At 36.0% G+C, this 20,213-nt stretch overlaps 1 protein-coding gene across 9 annotated transcripts in view; it reads left to right on the top strand.

Moving 5' to 3' along the window:
- The window catches only part of CNTRL (centriolin), a 102,894-nt gene that overhangs the window by 15,744 nt on the left and 66,937 nt on the right, over positions 1-20,213 (top strand). For 7 of the 9 annotated variants that reach the window (XR_002823984.1, XM_023730659.1, XM_023730657.1 and 4 more), the window contains 5 exons: positions 2,316-2,509; positions 8,497-8,616; positions 9,457-9,682; positions 11,978-12,087; positions 15,668-15,862. Coding sequence is in view for 6 of the 9 variants with exons in the window: in XM_023730659.1 (XP_023586427.1) it covers positions 2,316-2,509; positions 8,497-8,616; positions 9,457-9,682; positions 11,978-12,087; positions 15,668-15,862 (845 nt within the window). In the remaining 3 variants the exon portion in view is untranslated. Of the gene's footprint in view, positions 1-2,315; positions 2,510-8,496; positions 8,617-9,456; positions 9,683-11,977; positions 12,088-15,667; positions 15,863-17,651; positions 19,062-20,213 lie in introns of those variants that run through there. The other 2 variants (XM_023730662.1, XM_023730663.1) reach the window with 1 other exon arrangement.

The following is a 20,213-nucleotide window of genomic DNA, read 5'->3' on the forward strand; positions in this document are numbered from 1 at the left end:
TTTTGGTTTCTTGCAGTAGTGTCTTGTAGTTTTCATTGTATAGGTCTTTTATGTCTCTGGTTAGATTTATTCCTAAGTATTTTATCTTCTTGGCGGCTGTTGTAAATGGTATTGATTTGATTTTTTCCTCTTCGAAGTTCTCTTTGTTGATGTAGAGGAATCCAGCTGATTTTTGTGTGTTTATCTTGTATCCTGATACTTTGCTGAAATCTTCTGTTAGTTCCAGTAGCTTTCTTATGGATTCTTTGGGGTTTTCTGTGTGTAAGATCATATCATCTGCAAATAGAGATACTGTTCCTTCTTCTTTACCAGTCTGAATGCCCTTTATTTCTTTTTGTAGCCTAATTTCTCTGGCTAGGACCTCCAGCACAGTGTTGAATAAGAGTGGTGATAAAGGACATCCTTGTCTGGTTCCCGTTCTCAGGGGGAATGCTTTCAGACTCTCTCCATTTAGGATGATCTTGGCTATTGGCTTTGTATAAATGCCCATAATTATGTTGAGGAATTTCCCTTCTATTCGTATTTTGCTGAGAGTTTTTGTCATTAATGGGTGTTGGACTTTGTCAAATGCCTTTTGGCATCAATTGATAAGATCCTGTGGTTCTTGTCTTTTGTCTTATTTATGTGATGGATTACATTGATTGTTTTTCTAATGTTGAACCCTCCCTGCATACCTGGTATGAATCCCACTTGATCATGGTGAATTATTTGTTTGATATGTTGTTAATGAACAAGACAAGAGCTCTGAACTAGAGATATAAATTTGAGAGTCATCATCATAAACATGATATTTAATTCACTGGGAATTGATTAACTCAGTTAGACAAGAGTTGGGAGGAGGAAGAGGAGGAGCTAAATAAGGAGACTGAGAAGAAGAGACCAGCAAGGTGGGAGAAAACAGGAAATAGTGAGTTGTGAAAGCTCAGAAAAGGAAAGATTTCAATAGAGGAAGTAGTCAACCATGTTCAGAGTTGCCAAGACATGAAGTAAGATAAACACAGAAAAGTGTGCTTTAGATTAGCAACATATGATGATGATCTTGACAGGAACAGTTTAAGGCCAGATTATAATGGATTGAAGAGTGAATGGTGGGAGACATTGGGTGAAGATTTAGAATTTCCTCCCAGAATTTCACTCCCTAGGACCTAACAATGGAGCCCTGGTGGCACAGTGGTTAAGAGCTATGGCTGCTAATCAAAAGGTTGGCAGTTCAAATCCACCAGCCGCTCCTTGGAAACCTTAGGGGTCAGTTCTACTCTGTCCTGTAGGGTCACTATGAGTCAAAATCGACTTGATGGGCGTGGGTTTGGGTTTTAACCCAACATTTGTTAACCTGAAGTTTATGTTTCAGAATCATTAAAAAGACAAATAATGCAAAGGAATGTCATAATATAAATATACTATTGGAGAAAATGTTTAAACTGCTTATGGGTCATTTATTAGTACTTCAGATATTAATTAGGAGCCTTTAATGTTCTGGGCTCTTGGGATCCAGTGGTGAGACAGATGGATGCAGTTTCTGCTTTCATGAAGCTTTAGTGGGGAAAGCAGACAGCCAAGCTACTTGATCACATTAACAACTCCCCAAGATAAGGGCCACAAAAGTACAGGGTGGTGTGGAAGCATTCCTGAGAAGCATCTAACCTAAGAGGGGGTAGGGTGAAGGCAGGCTTCTTGTTTTTTTTAAACAGAGACCTAGAAGATGCAAAATAGTTAGCTCAGTAAGCTCAGACAGAGGGCATGAATAAAACTCTGCAGGTGAGAAAAGGCATCACAAACCTGAAGACCTGGAATCATTTCAAAAAGGCTGTAGGGGAGTGTCCTTGAAGATGAGGCTAGACAGGGAGGTTAGGACCAGATAATGAAGAGTCTAGTCAGCACTTCCTTTAAGTTTTTGGATCTTATCCTGAGAGCAGTGGGAAGTCTGAAAGATTTTAAGGTAACAGTGTTTTACAAACACATTGCAGCATACCTTTTAAGGGTAATTACTAATATCAAGTAAAATATTGCCAATTTTTTAGAAGGAACCTTGAAAAACTTCATCTTATTGACACTAATTGAATTAAATACATGAAATAGAGTGTTATTTTTAAAAATTTAATACAAATGATAATGCCTTCTTACCTCTCAATATAAATCAATTTCAAGATCAAGATATTCTTTTTTCCTAAGACTCTACTGGCTAATTTTTAAAGTAGAATTGTATTTACACTATTCTTAGACTTCTTTTGCTTTTGTTTTATTTGAGAAACATTTTTATCTCTCTTTAACTAGGAAAGATAATGGTAAATAAACTATTAAATTTTTATTGGCAGAAGAGGTAGAAAGACTAGAAAGAGACTTGGAAAAGAAGGTGATGGAAACTGAAGAGCTGAAGAGCAAACAAACAAGGTTCCTTGAGGAAATTAAAAATCAAGATAAACTGAACAAATCATTAAAAGAGGAGGCCTTGCTGCAGAAACAGAGCTATGAGGAGCTAGAAAGTGACCTAAACACAAAGAATGAATTGGTAAGTCCATATTTTGCATTCCCTTGGCAATATTAAGATAGAGAATTCTTTGCCCTTAGGTCTGAAAATATAACTTCCTGATCACTGAATGAGGAAGATGTGGTTTAATCGAAATTTATGCAAAAGTTTTTACAAGTTATAGACTGTGTACTGTATGATATGGCTGCCCAAAAATGCTGGTTTGGGCTGCATTATGTGAAGTATTGTGTTCAGAACAAAGGAGAAGGATGAAGCTCCGCTCTATGGGGAGCTGATCAAACTGCCCCTAGATGTTTGTATTTCTTTAAAGCAACAACATTCTTGGTAAGAGTGAACATTGGCAAAAACTTTTAGAAGGTAATTTGGCAAAATTATCCAAATCTTAAACAGACATATCCTATATCTCAGAGATTCCATTTCTAATAACATTTTCTGTAGAGATGGTAGCAAGAATGTATAAAGTTAACACACACACATATTTATATGCAGATACATATATACTTACACAAAGATATTCACTACAACATTGTTTCTATTAGCAAAAAAAAAAAAAGAAATAACTAATCTGTAAGTGGGAAACTTAGAGGACATCCATGTGGTAGCATAATAAAATGAAATAGAGCTGTGTGTCCTGATGTGGAAGGGTGTATAATACATATTGCTATGTGAAAAAAGCAAGTGGCAAAACAGTATGTTGAGTATAATCCTATATATCAAAATACAAAAGTATGTATAGGGGAAAATGGCAGAATATGCACCAAACTCTTGACAGTAGTTATTTCTGAGGAGTACATATAGAGCACTTTCAAATTGCCCTTTATGCATATCTGTAATGTTTTAATTTTGTGTAATTTGGCTTTATGGTTGAAACAGGAAAAAAAGGTATTAAAAAATAGAATGTGTTCAAAAAGTTACTGACCCAGAGGCTTCAAAGGTCTTAAGACCGTGTCGTATGAGCAGTGACCAAAGGAACAGAGGATGTCCAGGCTGGAGAAAAGGATACCCAGTGAGCTCTGACAACTGCCTTCAGATATTCAAAGGACTGTTTCATGGAAGAGGCACTAGAATTATTTACTAAGGTCCTATGAGCTAGAATTAAGAACTGGTAAATAGAGTTATAGGAAAACCAGTTTTCATTTAGGAATGATGAAGAAATTTCTAATAGCTGCCCTGAGATAAAATGTGGTAACTCTGGAATGTTTTTGCTATCACTGAAAAAGGCAGAACAAGCTGGCCATATGCTCAAGATTTGAGGGGAAAGCTCAAGATTATTAGACAGGAAAATGGATTAAATGACCTTAAAAAGTAGTTTAAGTCCAGAGAATCTGAATCTGTAAAATTATTAGACTACTTCCCTGAAGGAAAAATAGCTGTTGGTGCCCCTTCTTTTCTTTGGGCAGTTTCTTAGTTTAATCTACACATAACTTAGAGAATCATACTTCGCTTATGACTAATAGAATCCTAGATATAGTTATCTCCTTTTGTGTTTCCCTTTCAAGATTGTCAGTCTTGCTTAATTACTTGCTTTGTTGACAAGAAGAATTCCATCTATGCATTCTTCTTTGTGTGTGGGCCTGCAGCTTAGAAGGGAAGTTGTTACTTGAAATATCAATACTTAACTACCTCCTTCTCAAGCTCTTCTTTGCCTGAAAGAAAAGCTCATTTATACCAAGGGGGCATAATGAAAAAATAGGACAGCTTCCCCAGCTCTGTTATTTATATATTAAGAGTTTTGTGGGTTCCTGCATGTGTCACTTACTTGAAGGTAGTTTTCAAATTTGCTAGTTGTATTCTGAAGGCATATGTTAATAGTATTAATAATCTGGTGATTATCATGGTTTTAAATTATATGTACTTCTGTTGCTCTCCATTAATAAAAAATTGAGAGGATAGATGAGTAATTAAACCATGGTAGACCAACATGACAATCGATTTTATTTTAATAGTGAACTCCTCTCAGAGCCCTGGTGGCACAGTAGTTAAGTTTGAATCCACCAGCCGCTCTTTGGAAACCCCATGGGGCAATTCTGCTCTGTCTTACAGGCTTGCTGTGAGTCGGAATCAACTCAGAGGCAATGGGTTTGGTTTTTTGGTTTAGTGAACTCTTCATGCCCATCACATAAATTTGTGTTTAAAATACAAAAATAAAGAGCAGTAGTTACTGTGGTATTATTTGACATTTGTCAACATTTAATACACTTTCTAGAGTTATAGATCTTTTTGGAATATAGATCCATCTTTTACTACTAAGGTTAAATAACTGTATAATTTCCATACGCTGACCCCCTGACATACAGAGTCAGCCCATTTTCAACCTATTGAAAACCTGGACAAAATGTCACGTCTTATGACTTTGTGTTATTCCAAAATTATACAGTTCGAGTTGCCTACTTTTTTTTTAATAATGTTGTTAGTATGTTTGTGCTGTGAATAAGTGTTTTGTAAATTGTCAGTAGTTTTTGCTGTTTTTTTTTTCCTGTAACTCTTTGTATAGAGGTCAGGTTGTGCTCTTCTCTATGTTATTTATTTTTTATCATTAATCATTTCAGCATACTTTTGTATGCAAAATTAATATGTTTATTGTAACAAATTCAGATAACACAAATGTAAACAGTAGAAAATGAAGGTTCCACTTTTCCCTACCCCATTCCTTGGGTGTTAATACATATCGTTCTTGTTTTCTATGCTTATACATTGTATATGTAATTATGTAACTATATATATGTAAGTTTATATATGTATATATATAAATATATAAAATTAAAGACAAATATACACTTGAATGTTTATGATTTTAAAAAACAAAATGGAATCTTAACTGTGTAAGTCTGCAGCTTAATATTCACGTAACAGTATATCATGAACAGCTCTCAAAGTTAAAAAAATATATATGTATATTCTTCATTCTTTTAAAAGTCTATATAGTGTTCCCATTATATGGGTCCTCTGTAAATTTAGTGTACTCCTATTCATGGATGTTTAGGTTGCCTCCATTTTTTTTTTTTTGCTATTAGGGACAGTGATAACAGAGAAAGTCTTGATATGTGTGTGTGTGTGTGTGTGTGTGTGTGTGTGTGTGTGTGTGTGTGTAGCCTTATATATTCGTGCTAGTAATCCTTTACCGTAAATGACTACAAGTGGAATTACTGCGTAATCTGCATTTAAAATTTTGATAAATGTTAATGCATGCTTCTAAAAGCTTATAACCAATTTATACTCCTACAGCAGTGAGTTCCACACTGGATATTGATATGAGCTTGTAATATGAGAGAAAAAAATGGAATCTTGTTACTGTTTTAATTTTGCATTTCTTTAGTTGTTAGAGAATTGAGTATTGTGTGTGCATTTGTTGGCTATTTCATATTTGTTCTTTAAATTGCCATTTCATACCCTTTTTTTTAGTCCAAAGGACTGCTGTATGTTACGAAAGGATTCTGAGTCTTATTTTAAGAGTTTGCATTTGAAAAATGTTTTCTATTATTGTATGCAGAATATCTGATGATATCATCTATAGTTGTGCTTTCCAGTTTTCTTAGGTCATTTAATTTATGAAATACGTGTGTGTGTGTGTGTGTGTGTGTGTGTGTGTGTGTGTACACGCATATATCTATGTATATATAAAGAAAATTAGTAACACTGAAGTAAGATTTCTGGTGACAGTTTAAACCATAGTAGTCCCTGTATTGTCACCAACAAATACTAACTGAACTTACTCTTTGTTCTTTTGCAAGTGATTTAACTCCTATCTTTCAGTTTCCTCATTTTTAAAATGAGGATAATTTACCTATCCTGCCTGCCTCACAGACTTGTGAGGATTTAATGAGGTAATGAATGTGAAAATAATTTGAAATGAATCAATTAAGTAATGAAAGGTAGCAAATCTAACTCCTAATTAGAGTGATGATTAAATCTGTCCATGTAAGAGTAATGCAAATACTAATAAATAGATCTTCCTAAGGTAAGTTGTCAGAAAATAGAATGTAGCAGCTTGTATTATTACAGCTTAACTCTCTAGAGTTCTCCAGCTGATGCTCTCTGTTTGATTCTTCTCCTTTTTTAGCCTTGGTTTCTTGCAGGCCCTTTTCTGCTGATTCTTTATCCTTCCTTAAAGGTAGTTTCTTCAGGGCTGGACTGCATACTATATTGTTCATGGTTTGCATGATAACATGTATTAATATGCTTGTTTACCTTTTTATTTTTGAAGTTGGCTTGCCTTTGGGGGAAATGTGGTGTGTGTGTGTGTGTGTGTGTGTGTGTGTGTGTGTTTGTAATGGTTGTGTACATATGAGAGTGAATTTAGATGTGGGGGAAAGAATTTATATTATTTTTCCTATTGGTTAATATGTTAACTGCAGTCAACTCATGATTATCCAGGGTAATGCAGTAACCAGCCTACTTTCCATGTCTTCTGATTCCTATATTGGTCGTGCATTTCTGCGGTGGACCTTTATTGAGTGCTTATTATATGCTAAACCTAGTGCTATAAAGGACACAAAAGTACTTTCAGAAGCACAGAGTATTTATGATTAATTGCCTGCATTATCCATGGTTCTGGTCACGTACACCATTTGGCTTTACTGCCAGTGAGCTTTGGAGTAAGAAGTCCAGCATTAGTTGATGCTGTTGGCTATGAGTTGCTTTTTTTGAGACTCAGGGATGTGTGAGCATTCAGTGAAAGCTTAATGTGAGCAGGTAATGTGCTAGATACCCTGTAGCAGGACACTGAAGGCAGCATGATAAAATAGAGTGTTGAATTTGAAATCAAGAGACTTGGAATTAAACTCTTTCTCTTTCACCACGAGCTATGTGATTGGGCAAGTTATTTAACGTCTCTGTGCAGCTTTCATTATCTCGTAGGGTAGTTGTGATTCAGTGAGATAGCACATGTAAGATGCTTAGCCCAGTATTTGGCACACAGTGAGTACTCAATCAGTATTGCCTGTTATTCAGGCTAGCATTACTTCCGTTTTGACAGATAATCCAGAGGTGACTGTAAGCTAAATCATGCACGACTTTAATTTCCTGGGTGTTGTGAAATGTACATATTTGTTTATATTTTGTTCTCTTGAGCTTGTATTTTTATATTAATGAATTTTTTGTGCATGTTCTTTGGTATCTACTATCAGACAGGGCGCCATACAGGGGAGGGGGGAGCATAAATCACTTTGTGGACCTTTGAAATGAATTCAAAGGAATGATATAGTAGAATGGGGACTGGTACAGATAGTTCGTAAAGTATTTAGCCTGTATCACTAATCTAATATGTAACTTTTGACAAGTTACTTCACCAATCTGGAACTCAATTTCTTCATTTATAAATTCACAGAATTAGATTGGATGATTTCTTGTGTTCTCCCAGCTCTAAAAACTGCTAAGAATAACTACAAAGTTACAGAATTACTTTTTAAAAATTTAGTATTACATATTTTGATCTGATTGAGCTTATTCACATTCCTTACCCTCTACAAAGAATAATGTTTTGAACACTTAAAACCTGTGATGCCATTAGCCACAAATGCAACAATTAAAACCAGGTTCTTTTTTTCCTCCTTCTCACTACGTAATTGCTTTGTAGTTAATGTCAAAATCTAGTTCTCTCCATGATTTGAAGCAATTTTTAAAAATCACATCGTACAGTAAATAAATTAGTGCTATTTATTGGGAAATCAGGAAGCAGGTACTTAAAAGGCCAGTTTACTTAGAAATAATTGATATAGAGTTATTTTCATATTTGGATAAAGAAAGAGTGATTTAAAAATATTTATTGCAACCTGAAATTGTATATAAACTTCAAAGGTCTCTTATGTGATCTCTTATGAAGTGATAAGTTTATGTTTCATTATTTGTAATAATTTAAAATTAAGATAAAATGTTCTGAATGTTGTGCTGTTTGCTGTGGGGTTTTTAAAAATGTAATTATTAGTTGTGACTAGAACCTGCCATATTGTTGCACCTTTACACTAACTTGCTGACACTATATGTTGTCTCATATCAAATCGGGCCAATAGCTAAAACAGAAGACCGTGGAACTAACGCGAGCTTGTCAGAAACAGTATGAGCTGGAACAGGAATTGGCCTTTTATAAAATTGATGCTAAATTTGAGCCACTAACTTATTATCCATCAGAGGTGAGTTGTTTTAATGTTTTAGCAATCCCAAGTTCAAGCCAGCATGGGAGGGGTGGGTAGAGGCATTTCTTATTACGAGAGCATCAAAAGAATAAACTGTATTTTGGTTGAATCTGTGAATTATTTAGCTCAGTGAGCTAGATCAGTATCCTAATGAGGTAAAAAGCCCCAGGAGGATCTTTGTCACAGTCATATCCCAAGGCTGTCTAACCCTCAGTTACCATGCTCGAGAATGTGAGTGGAGCAGTTCCCTTAAGTCCAAACTTCTGGAAAAAGTACACTGCCTGCTTCAGTTGCCGTAGAATAGTCATCTCCCTTCGTTGTTGTTTCAGTAATCATTGGGTTTAATATTAATCAACCATTATTGGTACAAATGCCATAAATGCTATTGCAACAAGGGAACCACTTCTAAGACCCATGATGCTAGTTGTTATCCTACATTATTTAATTTAAAAATCCAGTTATTAAAATTTATTAGACTCAGATTTTACCTGTGTCAGCCAAGAAACCAAAATGAAACAACTAGATTTCTGTTTTTAGAGATTAAGCAGTGCTCAGAATCATATCATTGTGGACAGTTCTTTAATCAATCAGTCCAAACTCTTTCACTCTTTTGGGGTAGAAGGGTTCTTTTTGAGACCATTTTCAGCTCTAGTTCTTTTTTTGATGTATTAACAATAAGAAAAAAGTGATATATATTTTTCAATTTCTAAGCATGTAGGATTGACTATAGATTCAGGCAATTCTGTGCTGTTTTCCACTATTAAAATGATTAATACCATTTGATTGACTTGAAGTTATTTATTATACCATAAATCTGTTGATTTCTTTTGCTTTTAGTATGTTGAAATTGACAAAGCCCCAGATGAAAGCCCTTACATTGGCAAATCCAGATACAAGAGAAATATGTTCACCACAGAGAGTCACATTATTGATAACTCCCAGCCAGTACAGATCAGGAAAATGGAGCCAGATGAAGGGGAACAACTTAGAAATGAGCAAGTTAACTTGAAAACCCAAGTGCCACTGGACATACAACTGGAAGACAAAGAAAAAATAAGTGCAGGTTAAAAAAAGTTATTGTAAATTCTTTAAAAATACAAAAAGATTGATGAGTATGTAGGTAAATGTTTCACAATTCTTTTAATCACTTAAATGTGTTTATGGTATTCATTGTTGTTTTACATGAACGTCTAAAAGAAAGTATTGATTCATCTAGAAAGTTATTTTTTAATGATTCCTGTTAGAGTTGAAGATTGGTTTTTGACAGTAAATTGATAGCCATCATGTTCAGGGGATCCAAGAATGCATAAATCCTGTCCTGCCAGCCAGCCCTTCTCCCCACTGGAGCTCTATACACAAAGATATAGTTAGTAATGATTGAAGCAAGTAAAGTACCACTTTATTGATTACTATGCATGTAGCCAGAACCTAAAGCAGGACTTTCTTTTTTTTTGGTTTTTTGGTTTTTATTGTACTTCAGGTGAAAGTTTACAGAACAAGTAGTTTCTCATTAAACAGTAATATACATATTGTTTTATGACATTGGTTAACAACCCCACAACATGTCAACCCTCTCCATTCGCGACCTTTTTTTTTTTTGGTGAAAATATACATAGCAAAAGATACACATTTCAAAAATTTCTACAGGCACATTTCAGTGACATAGACTACACTCTTCCAGTTGTGCTGCTGTTCTCACTTTAGATGAAGGTTTACAGAACAAAATAGTTTCTCATTAAACAAACAGTACACATGTTGCCCTATGACAGTGGTTAACAACCTCAATGTGCATCAACACTGTCCTTACTCAACCTTGGGTTCCCTATCACCAGCTTTCCTGTCCTCTTCTGCCTTCTAGCCCTTGTCCCTGGACTGCTGTGCCTCATTAGTCCCGTTTTGTTTTATGGGGCTGCCCAGTCCCCCACTGAATGGTGAACCTTGGGAGTGACTTCACCACTGAGCTAAAACGGTGTCTGGGGGCCATACTCCTGGGGTTTCTCCAGTCTCCTTTAGGCTAGTAAATCTGGTCTTTTTTTTTTTGAGTTAGAATTATGTTCTACGTCCTTCTCCAGCTCTGTCCAGAGCCCTCTGTTGTGATCCTGGTCAGAGCAGTCAGTGGTGGTAGCCGGGCACCATCTAGCTGTATTGGACTCAGTCTGGTGGGGGCCTTGGTAGCTGTGGTTCATTAGTCTTTTGGACTAATCTTTTCCTTGTATCCTGTTCTCTTCATTCTCCCTTGCTCCGGAAGGGATGAGACCAGTGGAGTATCTTAGATGGCTGCTCACAGGCTTTTAAGACCCCAGACTAAAGCAGCACTTGCGATAAGCTGGACCAGACACTGTCCTTAGGCTTAGGCTGAAGGTCAGCATCCTTCTCTTCTTGACTTTCCCCACATTCCACATCCCACTGTTTCTCCTCCTACACCGCCCAAGGGGAAAAACAGAGCTCTTACCATCTTCTAGCAAAGTCACATGGAGGAAGAAGTCAAGCCAGGAGCGCACTTTAGAGACCTTGTCAATGACAAACTTTGAATCCACTTAACCCGCTCAGCTGCATGAATATGAAAGGAGGAGAATGCAGACCTGAGTGCATGTACCCAACTAGTAATTATGGCTCACTGACTAGTCAGATTAGCAACTTACCTTCCCTTGATGGGTAGCTAAGTAACGGACATGAAAGGCCAGTGGAGATTGACTTGGAGATGGGAGAGGAGAGGCTCAGTTCTCCTTGTCTACACATACTATTCCAAGGCTCTGGAAAGGGAAAGCAAAAATAGATAATATATGTGCAGACTAGCTTCACGGGGCTTATAGTTTTTTAGGAGGCAGGGAAGGAGAAAGGGAGTGAGATAAATCTGAAATTTGAGGTAGTAATTGATTTGAGAGCACCTACAGCTGGAAGAGATTATATAGTAGTGAATTTCTTGATTTTGAACCCAATAATAAAGCATTTGCCTCAAGCTTTCTTTTTAATATATACCCTGAATCTAATTATGACTTAGTGACCTGTATGTGCATATTTACTTTTTTTTTATTTTGTATGTGCATATTTACCAATAAAATCCTTTTTCTTTCAAAAGGGTTCTCTAGTGTTGGGAATATTGAGTAAAGGCCATTTTATGTTAAGAATTTTATAAATAGAGGCTCAATTACAGTACTATAACATATGAAACAATGTATTCTAGAGATTAACTAATGGAGATGAAAAACCATCATAAAAATTACTTTTTTTATTACTGTGATCAATAATGGGGGAATTAGTTGTGAGGTGATTGCAAAGAAAAACATCTGTATGGTAGAAATTTCTGAATTCAGTGTTTTTCTTGTGTGTGTATGTGTGCATGTATTTTAAATTATAGCACAGACTCGACTATCAGAACTGCATGATGAAATAGAAAAGGCAGAACAACAAATTTTAAGAGCTACCAAAGAATATAAACAACTGGAAGAAGCTATACAACTAAAAAAAGTATGTAAAAACAAAACAGCAAAGCTAAGAGGAAATGCAAAAATGAAATATTTTTCCCTTTATATTCATAGAAAACAGTTTTTAAATTACTGCTGCTTAATTAATTATGGAATAATAAATTTCAGGGTCAAATACAGTTTCTAGCATTTCCCAATTACATTTTCCTTCCATTCATGATGACATCCTATTAGCATTTTATAAAGTGTGTAAAAATAAATTACTTATTTGCGATTTATGTAAAAGCATTTATCTGGTCTACTATATTATGAAAGCTGATGCTTTATCCAGAGAAGTTCCTTTCTGGTGTATTTCTAATTTACTTAAGTGCCCTCACCTTTAAGATTCTAGGACGTAGGTTAGGACATCATTACTATAGCATGAACATTATCAAAAACAAGCAGCAAAAAAGTAAATGATATAAAATACGGTGTACGGAAAGATGGAAGTGACGCTCAGAAATACCAAACTGCATTGTAACAAAATAAGCAGCTAAAAATCATGGTGTAGTTGCATAGGGGGAAAATTCAGAAAAGGAAATGTGTTGACATTTTAGTTTTTAAGTATGTAAGAGTTTTTAGTTGTTTAAACTTTAAAAAAAAATTTTGTTTATTGTTGTTGTTGAGAACATACACAGCAAAACATATACCAGTTCACCAGTTTCTACATGTACACTTCAGTAACATCGATTATATTCTTTGAGGCGTGCAAGAATTCTCACCCTCCTTTTCTGAGTTATTCCTCCATCATTGCCGTAAACACACTGTCTCCTAAGGTTTCTATCTAATCTTTTGAGTTGCTGTTGTCAATTTTGATCCCATATAGATAGTTCTTAAAAGACCATAAGGCTCAAGGCAGACGTTTTTTACTAGTTAAGCTAAACAATTGTTTGGTTTTAAGAAGACTTCAGGAGATATTTTTGGCTTAAATTTTAAAGATTATCTCAGGGCAATAGTTTCAGGGGTTCATCCAGCCTCCATGGCTCCAGAAAGTCTGGCGTCCTTGAGAATTTGAAATTCTGCTCTGCATTTTCCCCCTTTTGATCAGGATTCTTCTGTAGAATCCTTGATCAAGATGTTCAGTAATGGTAACCATCCAGTCCTTCTGGTCTCATGACAAAGGTGGCAGTTGTTCATAGAGGCAGTTAGCCACACATTCCTAGTTGTTTAAACTTTTAAAAATCAGTATTGCAAAATTATGAGTATAACTGCATAGTGCTCGGCTGCTAACTGAAAGATCAGGTGTTTGAACTCACCAGCCACTCTGTGGGAGAAAAGACCTGGCGATCTGCTCCCTTAAAGATTTCAGCCTCGAAACCCTATGGGGCAGTTCTACTCTGTCATATAGGGTCACTATGAGTTGGAATTGCCTTAAGGGCAAACAGCTACAACATACCTTAATAGGTAGAATAAATTGTAGATTCTTTTAAAAGATACACCGTATTTGTTACTTTCAAATTATACAGTAACTAGAAATGGATTGAAGTTTATTGGAAGCTGATGATATGCCAGTCACTGACTGGGCCGGGCCTTGAGTAGTGAACGAAAAAGACATGCATCACTCCCTCATGGACAGACTAATAGGGGAAATAGTCAATAAACAAGTAAAAAAGAAATATATAGTTAAACAACATAGTGCTGCAGGAAAAAAATTGAAAATTTAGAGACATAATAAAAGGGATATAATTTAGATTGTGGGGAACCTCTAAGGGGATAACATTTAGACTGCAACCTAAAGGATGAGAAGAAACTAAAGAGCAGAGTTGGGGCAAAGAGTATACCAGGCAGAGGGGATACTAGGCCATAGGGGCCAGATCAGGCCAGGCTTCCTAGGCCATTTTAAGTAGTTTGAATTTTATTCTAAATGCTGTGGGAAACCTTTGAAGGGCTTTGGGTGGTAGAATGGCCTGTAATTGTATTTTTATAAGACCTTGGCTACTGCGTGAAGAGTGAATGGGAGTGAGGGAGATGGGAAGAATGGAAATGTGTGTATCTGTTAGGAGGCTGTTGTGTAGTGCAGGCAAGAGAGGATAATGGCTTGGGCCAGGAAGATGATGGTGAACATGGAGAGAAACAGACTGATATTAGGTAAAATTTGGCAGTAGAACTTAGGACTTAAAGATGGATTGAAAGTAGGAGATGCAGTAGAGGGAGCTATCAGGAATGATTTTAATGATTAAATAAGAATGCTTTATAATAGCATTGGCCAAAGCTTTATAGAGATGGATTGATAGGTTAAATAATGTATGTAATTTTGAAATAAATGATGCTTATGAAATGTGCTTGGAAAAAAATAATTCTTTTCAATACCTAACTTTTTCTTTACACTGTTAATTTGCTCAACATGAGAGTGTGCTATAATTTACAGTTCTAAAGTGTGAGATATTACCAGTCAACAGAAATTTTTAAATTTTTTTTTTCTGATTATAAAGGTACTGTGATTATGGGAAGGATTTTGAAGATACAAACTTGTTGCTGTCAAGTTGGTTTTGATTCATAGTGACCCCGTAGAACAGAGTAGAACTGCCCCATAGGGTTTCTGAGGCTGTAATCTTTATGGAAGCACACTGTCACATCTCTCTCCTGCGTAGTGGCTGGCAGAGTTTAAACCACTGACCATTCGGTTAGCAGCTGAGCCCTTAACCACTTGGCCACCAGGGCTCCTTTTTGGAAGTATAGAAGAGTTTAAAAAAGGGTCAAGAAACACCAACAGTCCCATCACTTGCAGACAGTCATTATCAGTATTATATTTAATTTCTTTCCAATCTTTTTTCTGCATCCTTGTTTTGTTTTTTTTGTTTTTGCTTTTTTTGCAGTTTTATATAGATTTTTGAGACACATTTCTACATTTGTATAAATTTCTATGCTAAAAACTGCTAGAAATAGGAGATAGGTATTAAAGTTATTGCTTCCATACTATTACTCAGAATTTATTGCTTGACTATCTTTTTTTTTTTTTTTCTTCTTTTGACTATCTTAATATTCATACTAGCTAGGAGACCGTAGTGTAGTAATTAGGGACATGGTCTGGAGCTGTACTGTCTAGGTTTAAGTCTGGGCTCCACTACCTACTGATAATGTGACCTTGAGCAAGCTATTTAAATTTTCTATGACTCAGTTTCCTTATCTGTAAAATTAGGATAAACATACTTTCTACCTTATATGTTTTGAGGATTAAATTATATAAAGAGCTTAGAACAGTGCCCAGCACCTAGGAAGTGTTATATAAATCAGCTACACATGGGGTCGCCGTAAGTCAGAATCAACTTGATGGCCGCTGGTTTATCACTAATATTATTATTATCAATGATTTCCAAATTGCTTGTGCTAGAATGACAGACTTCATTTGTACTTGTTACATTATTCGTTTTCATAAACTTTTATAAAGTAAGATTTTCTGCATGTAATAAGCATAAAAATATAAGCTATGAATAGAGTGCCTAGATAACACCTCACATTTTACTTTTATTAGAAAACTGATAGAGCATAGAATACTGTTTAAATTGTAGACTTTGTTTTCTTTAAATTTGTAAATCAGTGTTGCTATCCCCTATTAATTGTGTGTCGGGGTGTGGGGAGGTTAGATTTCAGAAGCAGAGAAAGACCTTCTTTTCAAGCAGTTGAGTAGTAGGATACAACTTCTAAATAAATTACGCCAGGAAGCTCTGGATCTAGAAATGCAAATGGAAAAGCAAAGACAAGAAATTGCTGAAAAGCAGAAGAAGATCAAGGATCTACAAGTAGTCATAGATAGCCTGGATTCCAAAGACTCAAAACATGTAAGTAAATTAAATACTGGCTTGTTCTACAGGGACTAGAATATCATTCTATCTAAACATTACATGTCTCATCATTTTTAGCCTCAGTGTCCTTTCTGAAAGTCTCTTTCAGTCTGATGCACAAATTTGAGCGATACATATGTATGTGTGTATATATATATATATGTTTGTGTGTCTAAAACAAAGCAACCTAGGGCTTGAAGGTGGTGGCTTTCAGTATAATGATGTTTGCATGCTATACTTGTTTTAAGTGGTTCGGTTTTACTGTATTTTAGAGCAAGAAAAAACTGCTCCAATATACCCTCCAAATCTCTTACCTTTTCTCTCATCTTGCCTTCTTTTCTTTTTTTGTTAAAAGCAAAGTGGTGAGATGAGAGAGCTGAAGGAAGTTCAGAATCCTTTCTCTACCCTTTCTTTAATCCTTCATGGAGTCTGTATGCAAATATTCTACTCAAGCTGGTTGTTGTTTCAATTTGTTTTGTTTTGTCCTTAAAAAGGAAACATTTCTCTAGAGCATACATGCTTGAAATGTGGCCAGGTATGGTCAGGTGGCTGGATGTTGGGGTCAGGCTCTTGTCTGTTTCTGTCTCTACCCTGAGAAGTCTTCCTAATGGTTTATCTTTTAGCTAATATTTGTAAAATAGAAGTTGAAATATTTTACTTACTTAGAATAATAAAGTTACATATTTTTAAAGAACTTTAAGATCTCTGGATTAAGAGAATTCGTAGAATTTAACATGGTAAGGACAATGCACTATAATTGCTTTAAGTACTTTAAATTTTTTTGTGTGTATGGTTTCGGTGAAAGTTTACAGCTCAAGTTAATTTCTCATTCAAAAATTTATACACATATTGTTTTGTGAGATTGGTTGCAGTCCCCACACTGTGACAGCATGCTCCGCCTTACTACCCTGGGTTTCCCTGTGTCCATTTGTCCAGTTCCTGTCCCTTCCTGCCTTCTCATCTTGCTTTTGGGCAAGAGTTGCCCATTTGGTCTCGGATATTTTGTTGAATTAAGCGCATTCCTGACGTGTGTTACTGTTTGTTTTATAGGCCTGTCTAATCTTTGTCTGAAAAGTGGGCTTCAAGAGTGGTTTCAGTTCTGGGTTAGCAGAGTATCCAGGGGCCATAGTCTTAGGGTTTCCTCCAGGCTCCATCAGACCAGTACTTTAAATAGTTTAGTAAAGTATCATAAATATTTGTTGTAGGCCAGCTAATTTTGACAAAGGATAACCTTACCATCACAGACATGGTCTTTTCCAACAAAAGCCTAAAACTTAGCATTAAAATTGAAACCAAAAAATGGCAAATTTGTTATATATATTTTATCACAATAAAATTGAAAAAGAAAATGACACTGAAATAGTCTTGATTGTTTTAAGGAATTTTTGTTACATGAAAAATCAGAGATTTTAAGTCATTTATAATATGGTCAGTATACCTTACTTAATTACATTTATTTGTTCAGAAGTCTGCGATCCTTTATAAGACCCCTGAGGGCAAGAAGTGTGTCCTACTGGTATCTGTATCCACAGGGGTCAGTCGTATGTTCATGAATGCTTGCATCAGGAAAGGTAGGAGGGAACCTGCCTATAAAACCCAACCCAAAGCTCTTTTGCTGCTCCTTCCAGCTCTGTGATCTATGAGTCTAATTAGAACCTGGATTATATGTCTGCTTTCAACAGATTACTGTGATATGTTTGGCAGACCAAAAAAAAAAAAAATCAAACCCATTGCCATCACGTTGATTCTAACTCATAGTGACCTAGGACAGCGTAGAACTGCCCCGTAAGGTTTCTAGGGAGTGACTGGTGGATTCGAACTGCCAGCCTTTTGGTTAGCAGCCCAGCTCTTTACCACTGCTCCACCAGGGCTCCGTTTGGCAGTGAGTTTAATTCCCCTGGATTTTGGTAAAGAATTACATATATAAAGGAGCTAAATGACAAGTAGGAATGGCATCCAAGTTTTGAAGGTAGCCAAAATGAATTTGTGCTGGTAGGAGTGACACATATAAACCAGATTTATTTGATTTTATTAAAACTACTAAAGATTCGTTTTTAAGGTTGCAGCCTTAATCTGAGCACCAAAGGACATTTTTTTGTTTTTTTAACTCATTCATCCAGAGGGAGCATCTTTTTCTAATTTGCACAAAGTCACCTTATTGGCTAGTGGCAGGCACTCCGTTTTAGGCTTAAAAAATATGAGCATTTTAGGTCAAGGGAAAGAAATCAAGAGTGGAATCTCCTACATGTGTTTGTATAGATGTAGGTAGACTTTTATTTAGTTAACTTTTATAATCTAATCAGATGAAGTATCTTTCTTAATAGCAAGTAAAATTTAAAGGTAAAAGCTTGAGAGATTAGAAAATAGCATATGACTGATGAGAGATATGATGGGGAAAAAAACATATTAAGTGCCCATAAATGTGCGTTGCATTGTGCTGGCTATTTTGCATATGCTAGTGAAGACTTTTATCATAGCATCCAAGTGAGGTTGGTGACATATTTTTTTCCCCCAATTTGCAGGGGATGAAAATGTGATTAAAAAGATTAAATGATTCACCCAAAGTCACCCTTTTAGGAAGAGGCAAACCCAAGCTTATGGTATTGCAATGACCCCCTCCCCTCAAGGGGATTAAATGTCTAAAGAGATTAATTATTTTTACAGTTAGCTCAGACCCTAGCTTAGTCAATTTTCAACAAACAGCATTTAACTAGGTTTCAAAAAGATACCATTTAAAAATCAAATTTTATTTTAGTTATACAAATTTTGATAACTAGCACAGATATCATGGGATAGAACACAATAAAGGAAGATTTGTATTGTTCTTCCCTATCAGGAAATGCCCTAAAGAAGCAAAAGGTAACTGTTCTCTAGAGAGAATTAAGCCAGTAGTGATCTGCTGCAAAGTTTGTACGTGATTGGCCCGTGGGAGCTTGCTGTGTTATGATTTAAAGCATGGAGGGTGGGGTCTGCCTATAAAGGCTGCTTGTGATTGGCAGGCTGGGCTGCAGCTCACGCTTGGCCAGGAATGTGGTTTGAAGTGCTGGGAGGTTACTGAGCCTCTGAAATGCTTACAGAAATGTGGCTGTCAGAGAGGGAAGTGCACATGAATTTGAAGACAGCGTTAGAAAGCGTTTCGTCCACAATTTCTCTGTTCTCAATGGCCCAGTTTTAACAGGACAAATTCTAAATTAAGGTATGATCATTTTCTCTTTTTCTCGCTCAACAAAGGACTTAAAAGGAGGAGGAGTCAGAGATGCAAGTTCCTGTTTTTATAACTCTTTTGTGAGCTGCATGGTAGTGAAGATCGCAGAATGTACTTTTGCTCCCATGTGCTTAGTGCAGAATACTGGCATATTGAACCAGTTTATTTTTGTCCTGCATATAAGGAGATTTCAATGGAATTTCTGATGGTGCATGTTAAAGATTTAGTGATATTGATGTGAGTGCAATAGTTTTCTTATTTCTTGAGCCATAAAAATCTTAAGTTTACTTTCAATTTAAGCGTTTTTACCTTTTCAGAAAGATTTCAGATGGATATTTTGGGAATGTAGGGGCAAGAAAAGTTTTGAAAATCCCTATCAAACTGTCATTTGTTTGTTCTTCAAAAATGAGACTTCTCTTTCTTGTCTTTGGGGTAACAGACATGTAAAATTGGGGTATGTTCTTTCGTAATCAAATGGGTCTTAGACTTGAGAACCTCAGGTTTTATTGTTCAGACTGTGAAAACAGTCTCTCTCCTGATAACTTTTTCTTGGTTTATTGTTCTAGTTCTCTGAACCTGTGGGGACAAACTATAGCCACGGGGGTGTAAGCAGGAAGGTAAAGGTTCTCTGGGGAATTATTTTGTCTCCACATGAACAGTTGCCTAAGGACACCCAGGCAGTTCACTGGATGGATTTGAGATTCACTTTTCTCACACGTAAAATGAAGGATTAGATGGCTAGACTAGATCGTTGGTTCGCGATTTTTATTTTTTTCTCCCAGCACACCTGAAGAATACAGTCCACTCTTTTCATTAACAGTGGCTCAGTAATGTGATGACTGCCAGGGTTTGAGAGAGTGTGTGGGTGTGTGTAAGCTCTGTTTTCCACTAGGAGCGTGTGTAGTAGTAGAGGGGTTTACTGCCCTAGGGCAAATCATCTTACTAATCACTGGGCAAAATCATCTTTGAGGTCCCTCTCAGGTTCCAGATTATCAAATCTAAGAGCAAAATGTTTCTTTGTACAGATTTGAATTCCAGGTATATGTTTACTTATTTCACGTTTCAATATTTTTCCCTAAGAAACCTTTTTTAAAGTACATTTAATATATTTTTTATTAAAAAGGTATTACTTGTCTATTATAA

Source organism: Trichechus manatus, unplaced genomic scaffold (genome assembly GCF_000243295.1).
Source record: "Trichechus manatus latirostris isolate Lorelei unplaced genomic scaffold, TriManLat1.0 scaffold00038, whole genome shotgun sequence".
Lineage (NCBI taxonomy): Eukaryota > Metazoa > Chordata > Mammalia > Sirenia > Trichechidae > Trichechus > Trichechus manatus.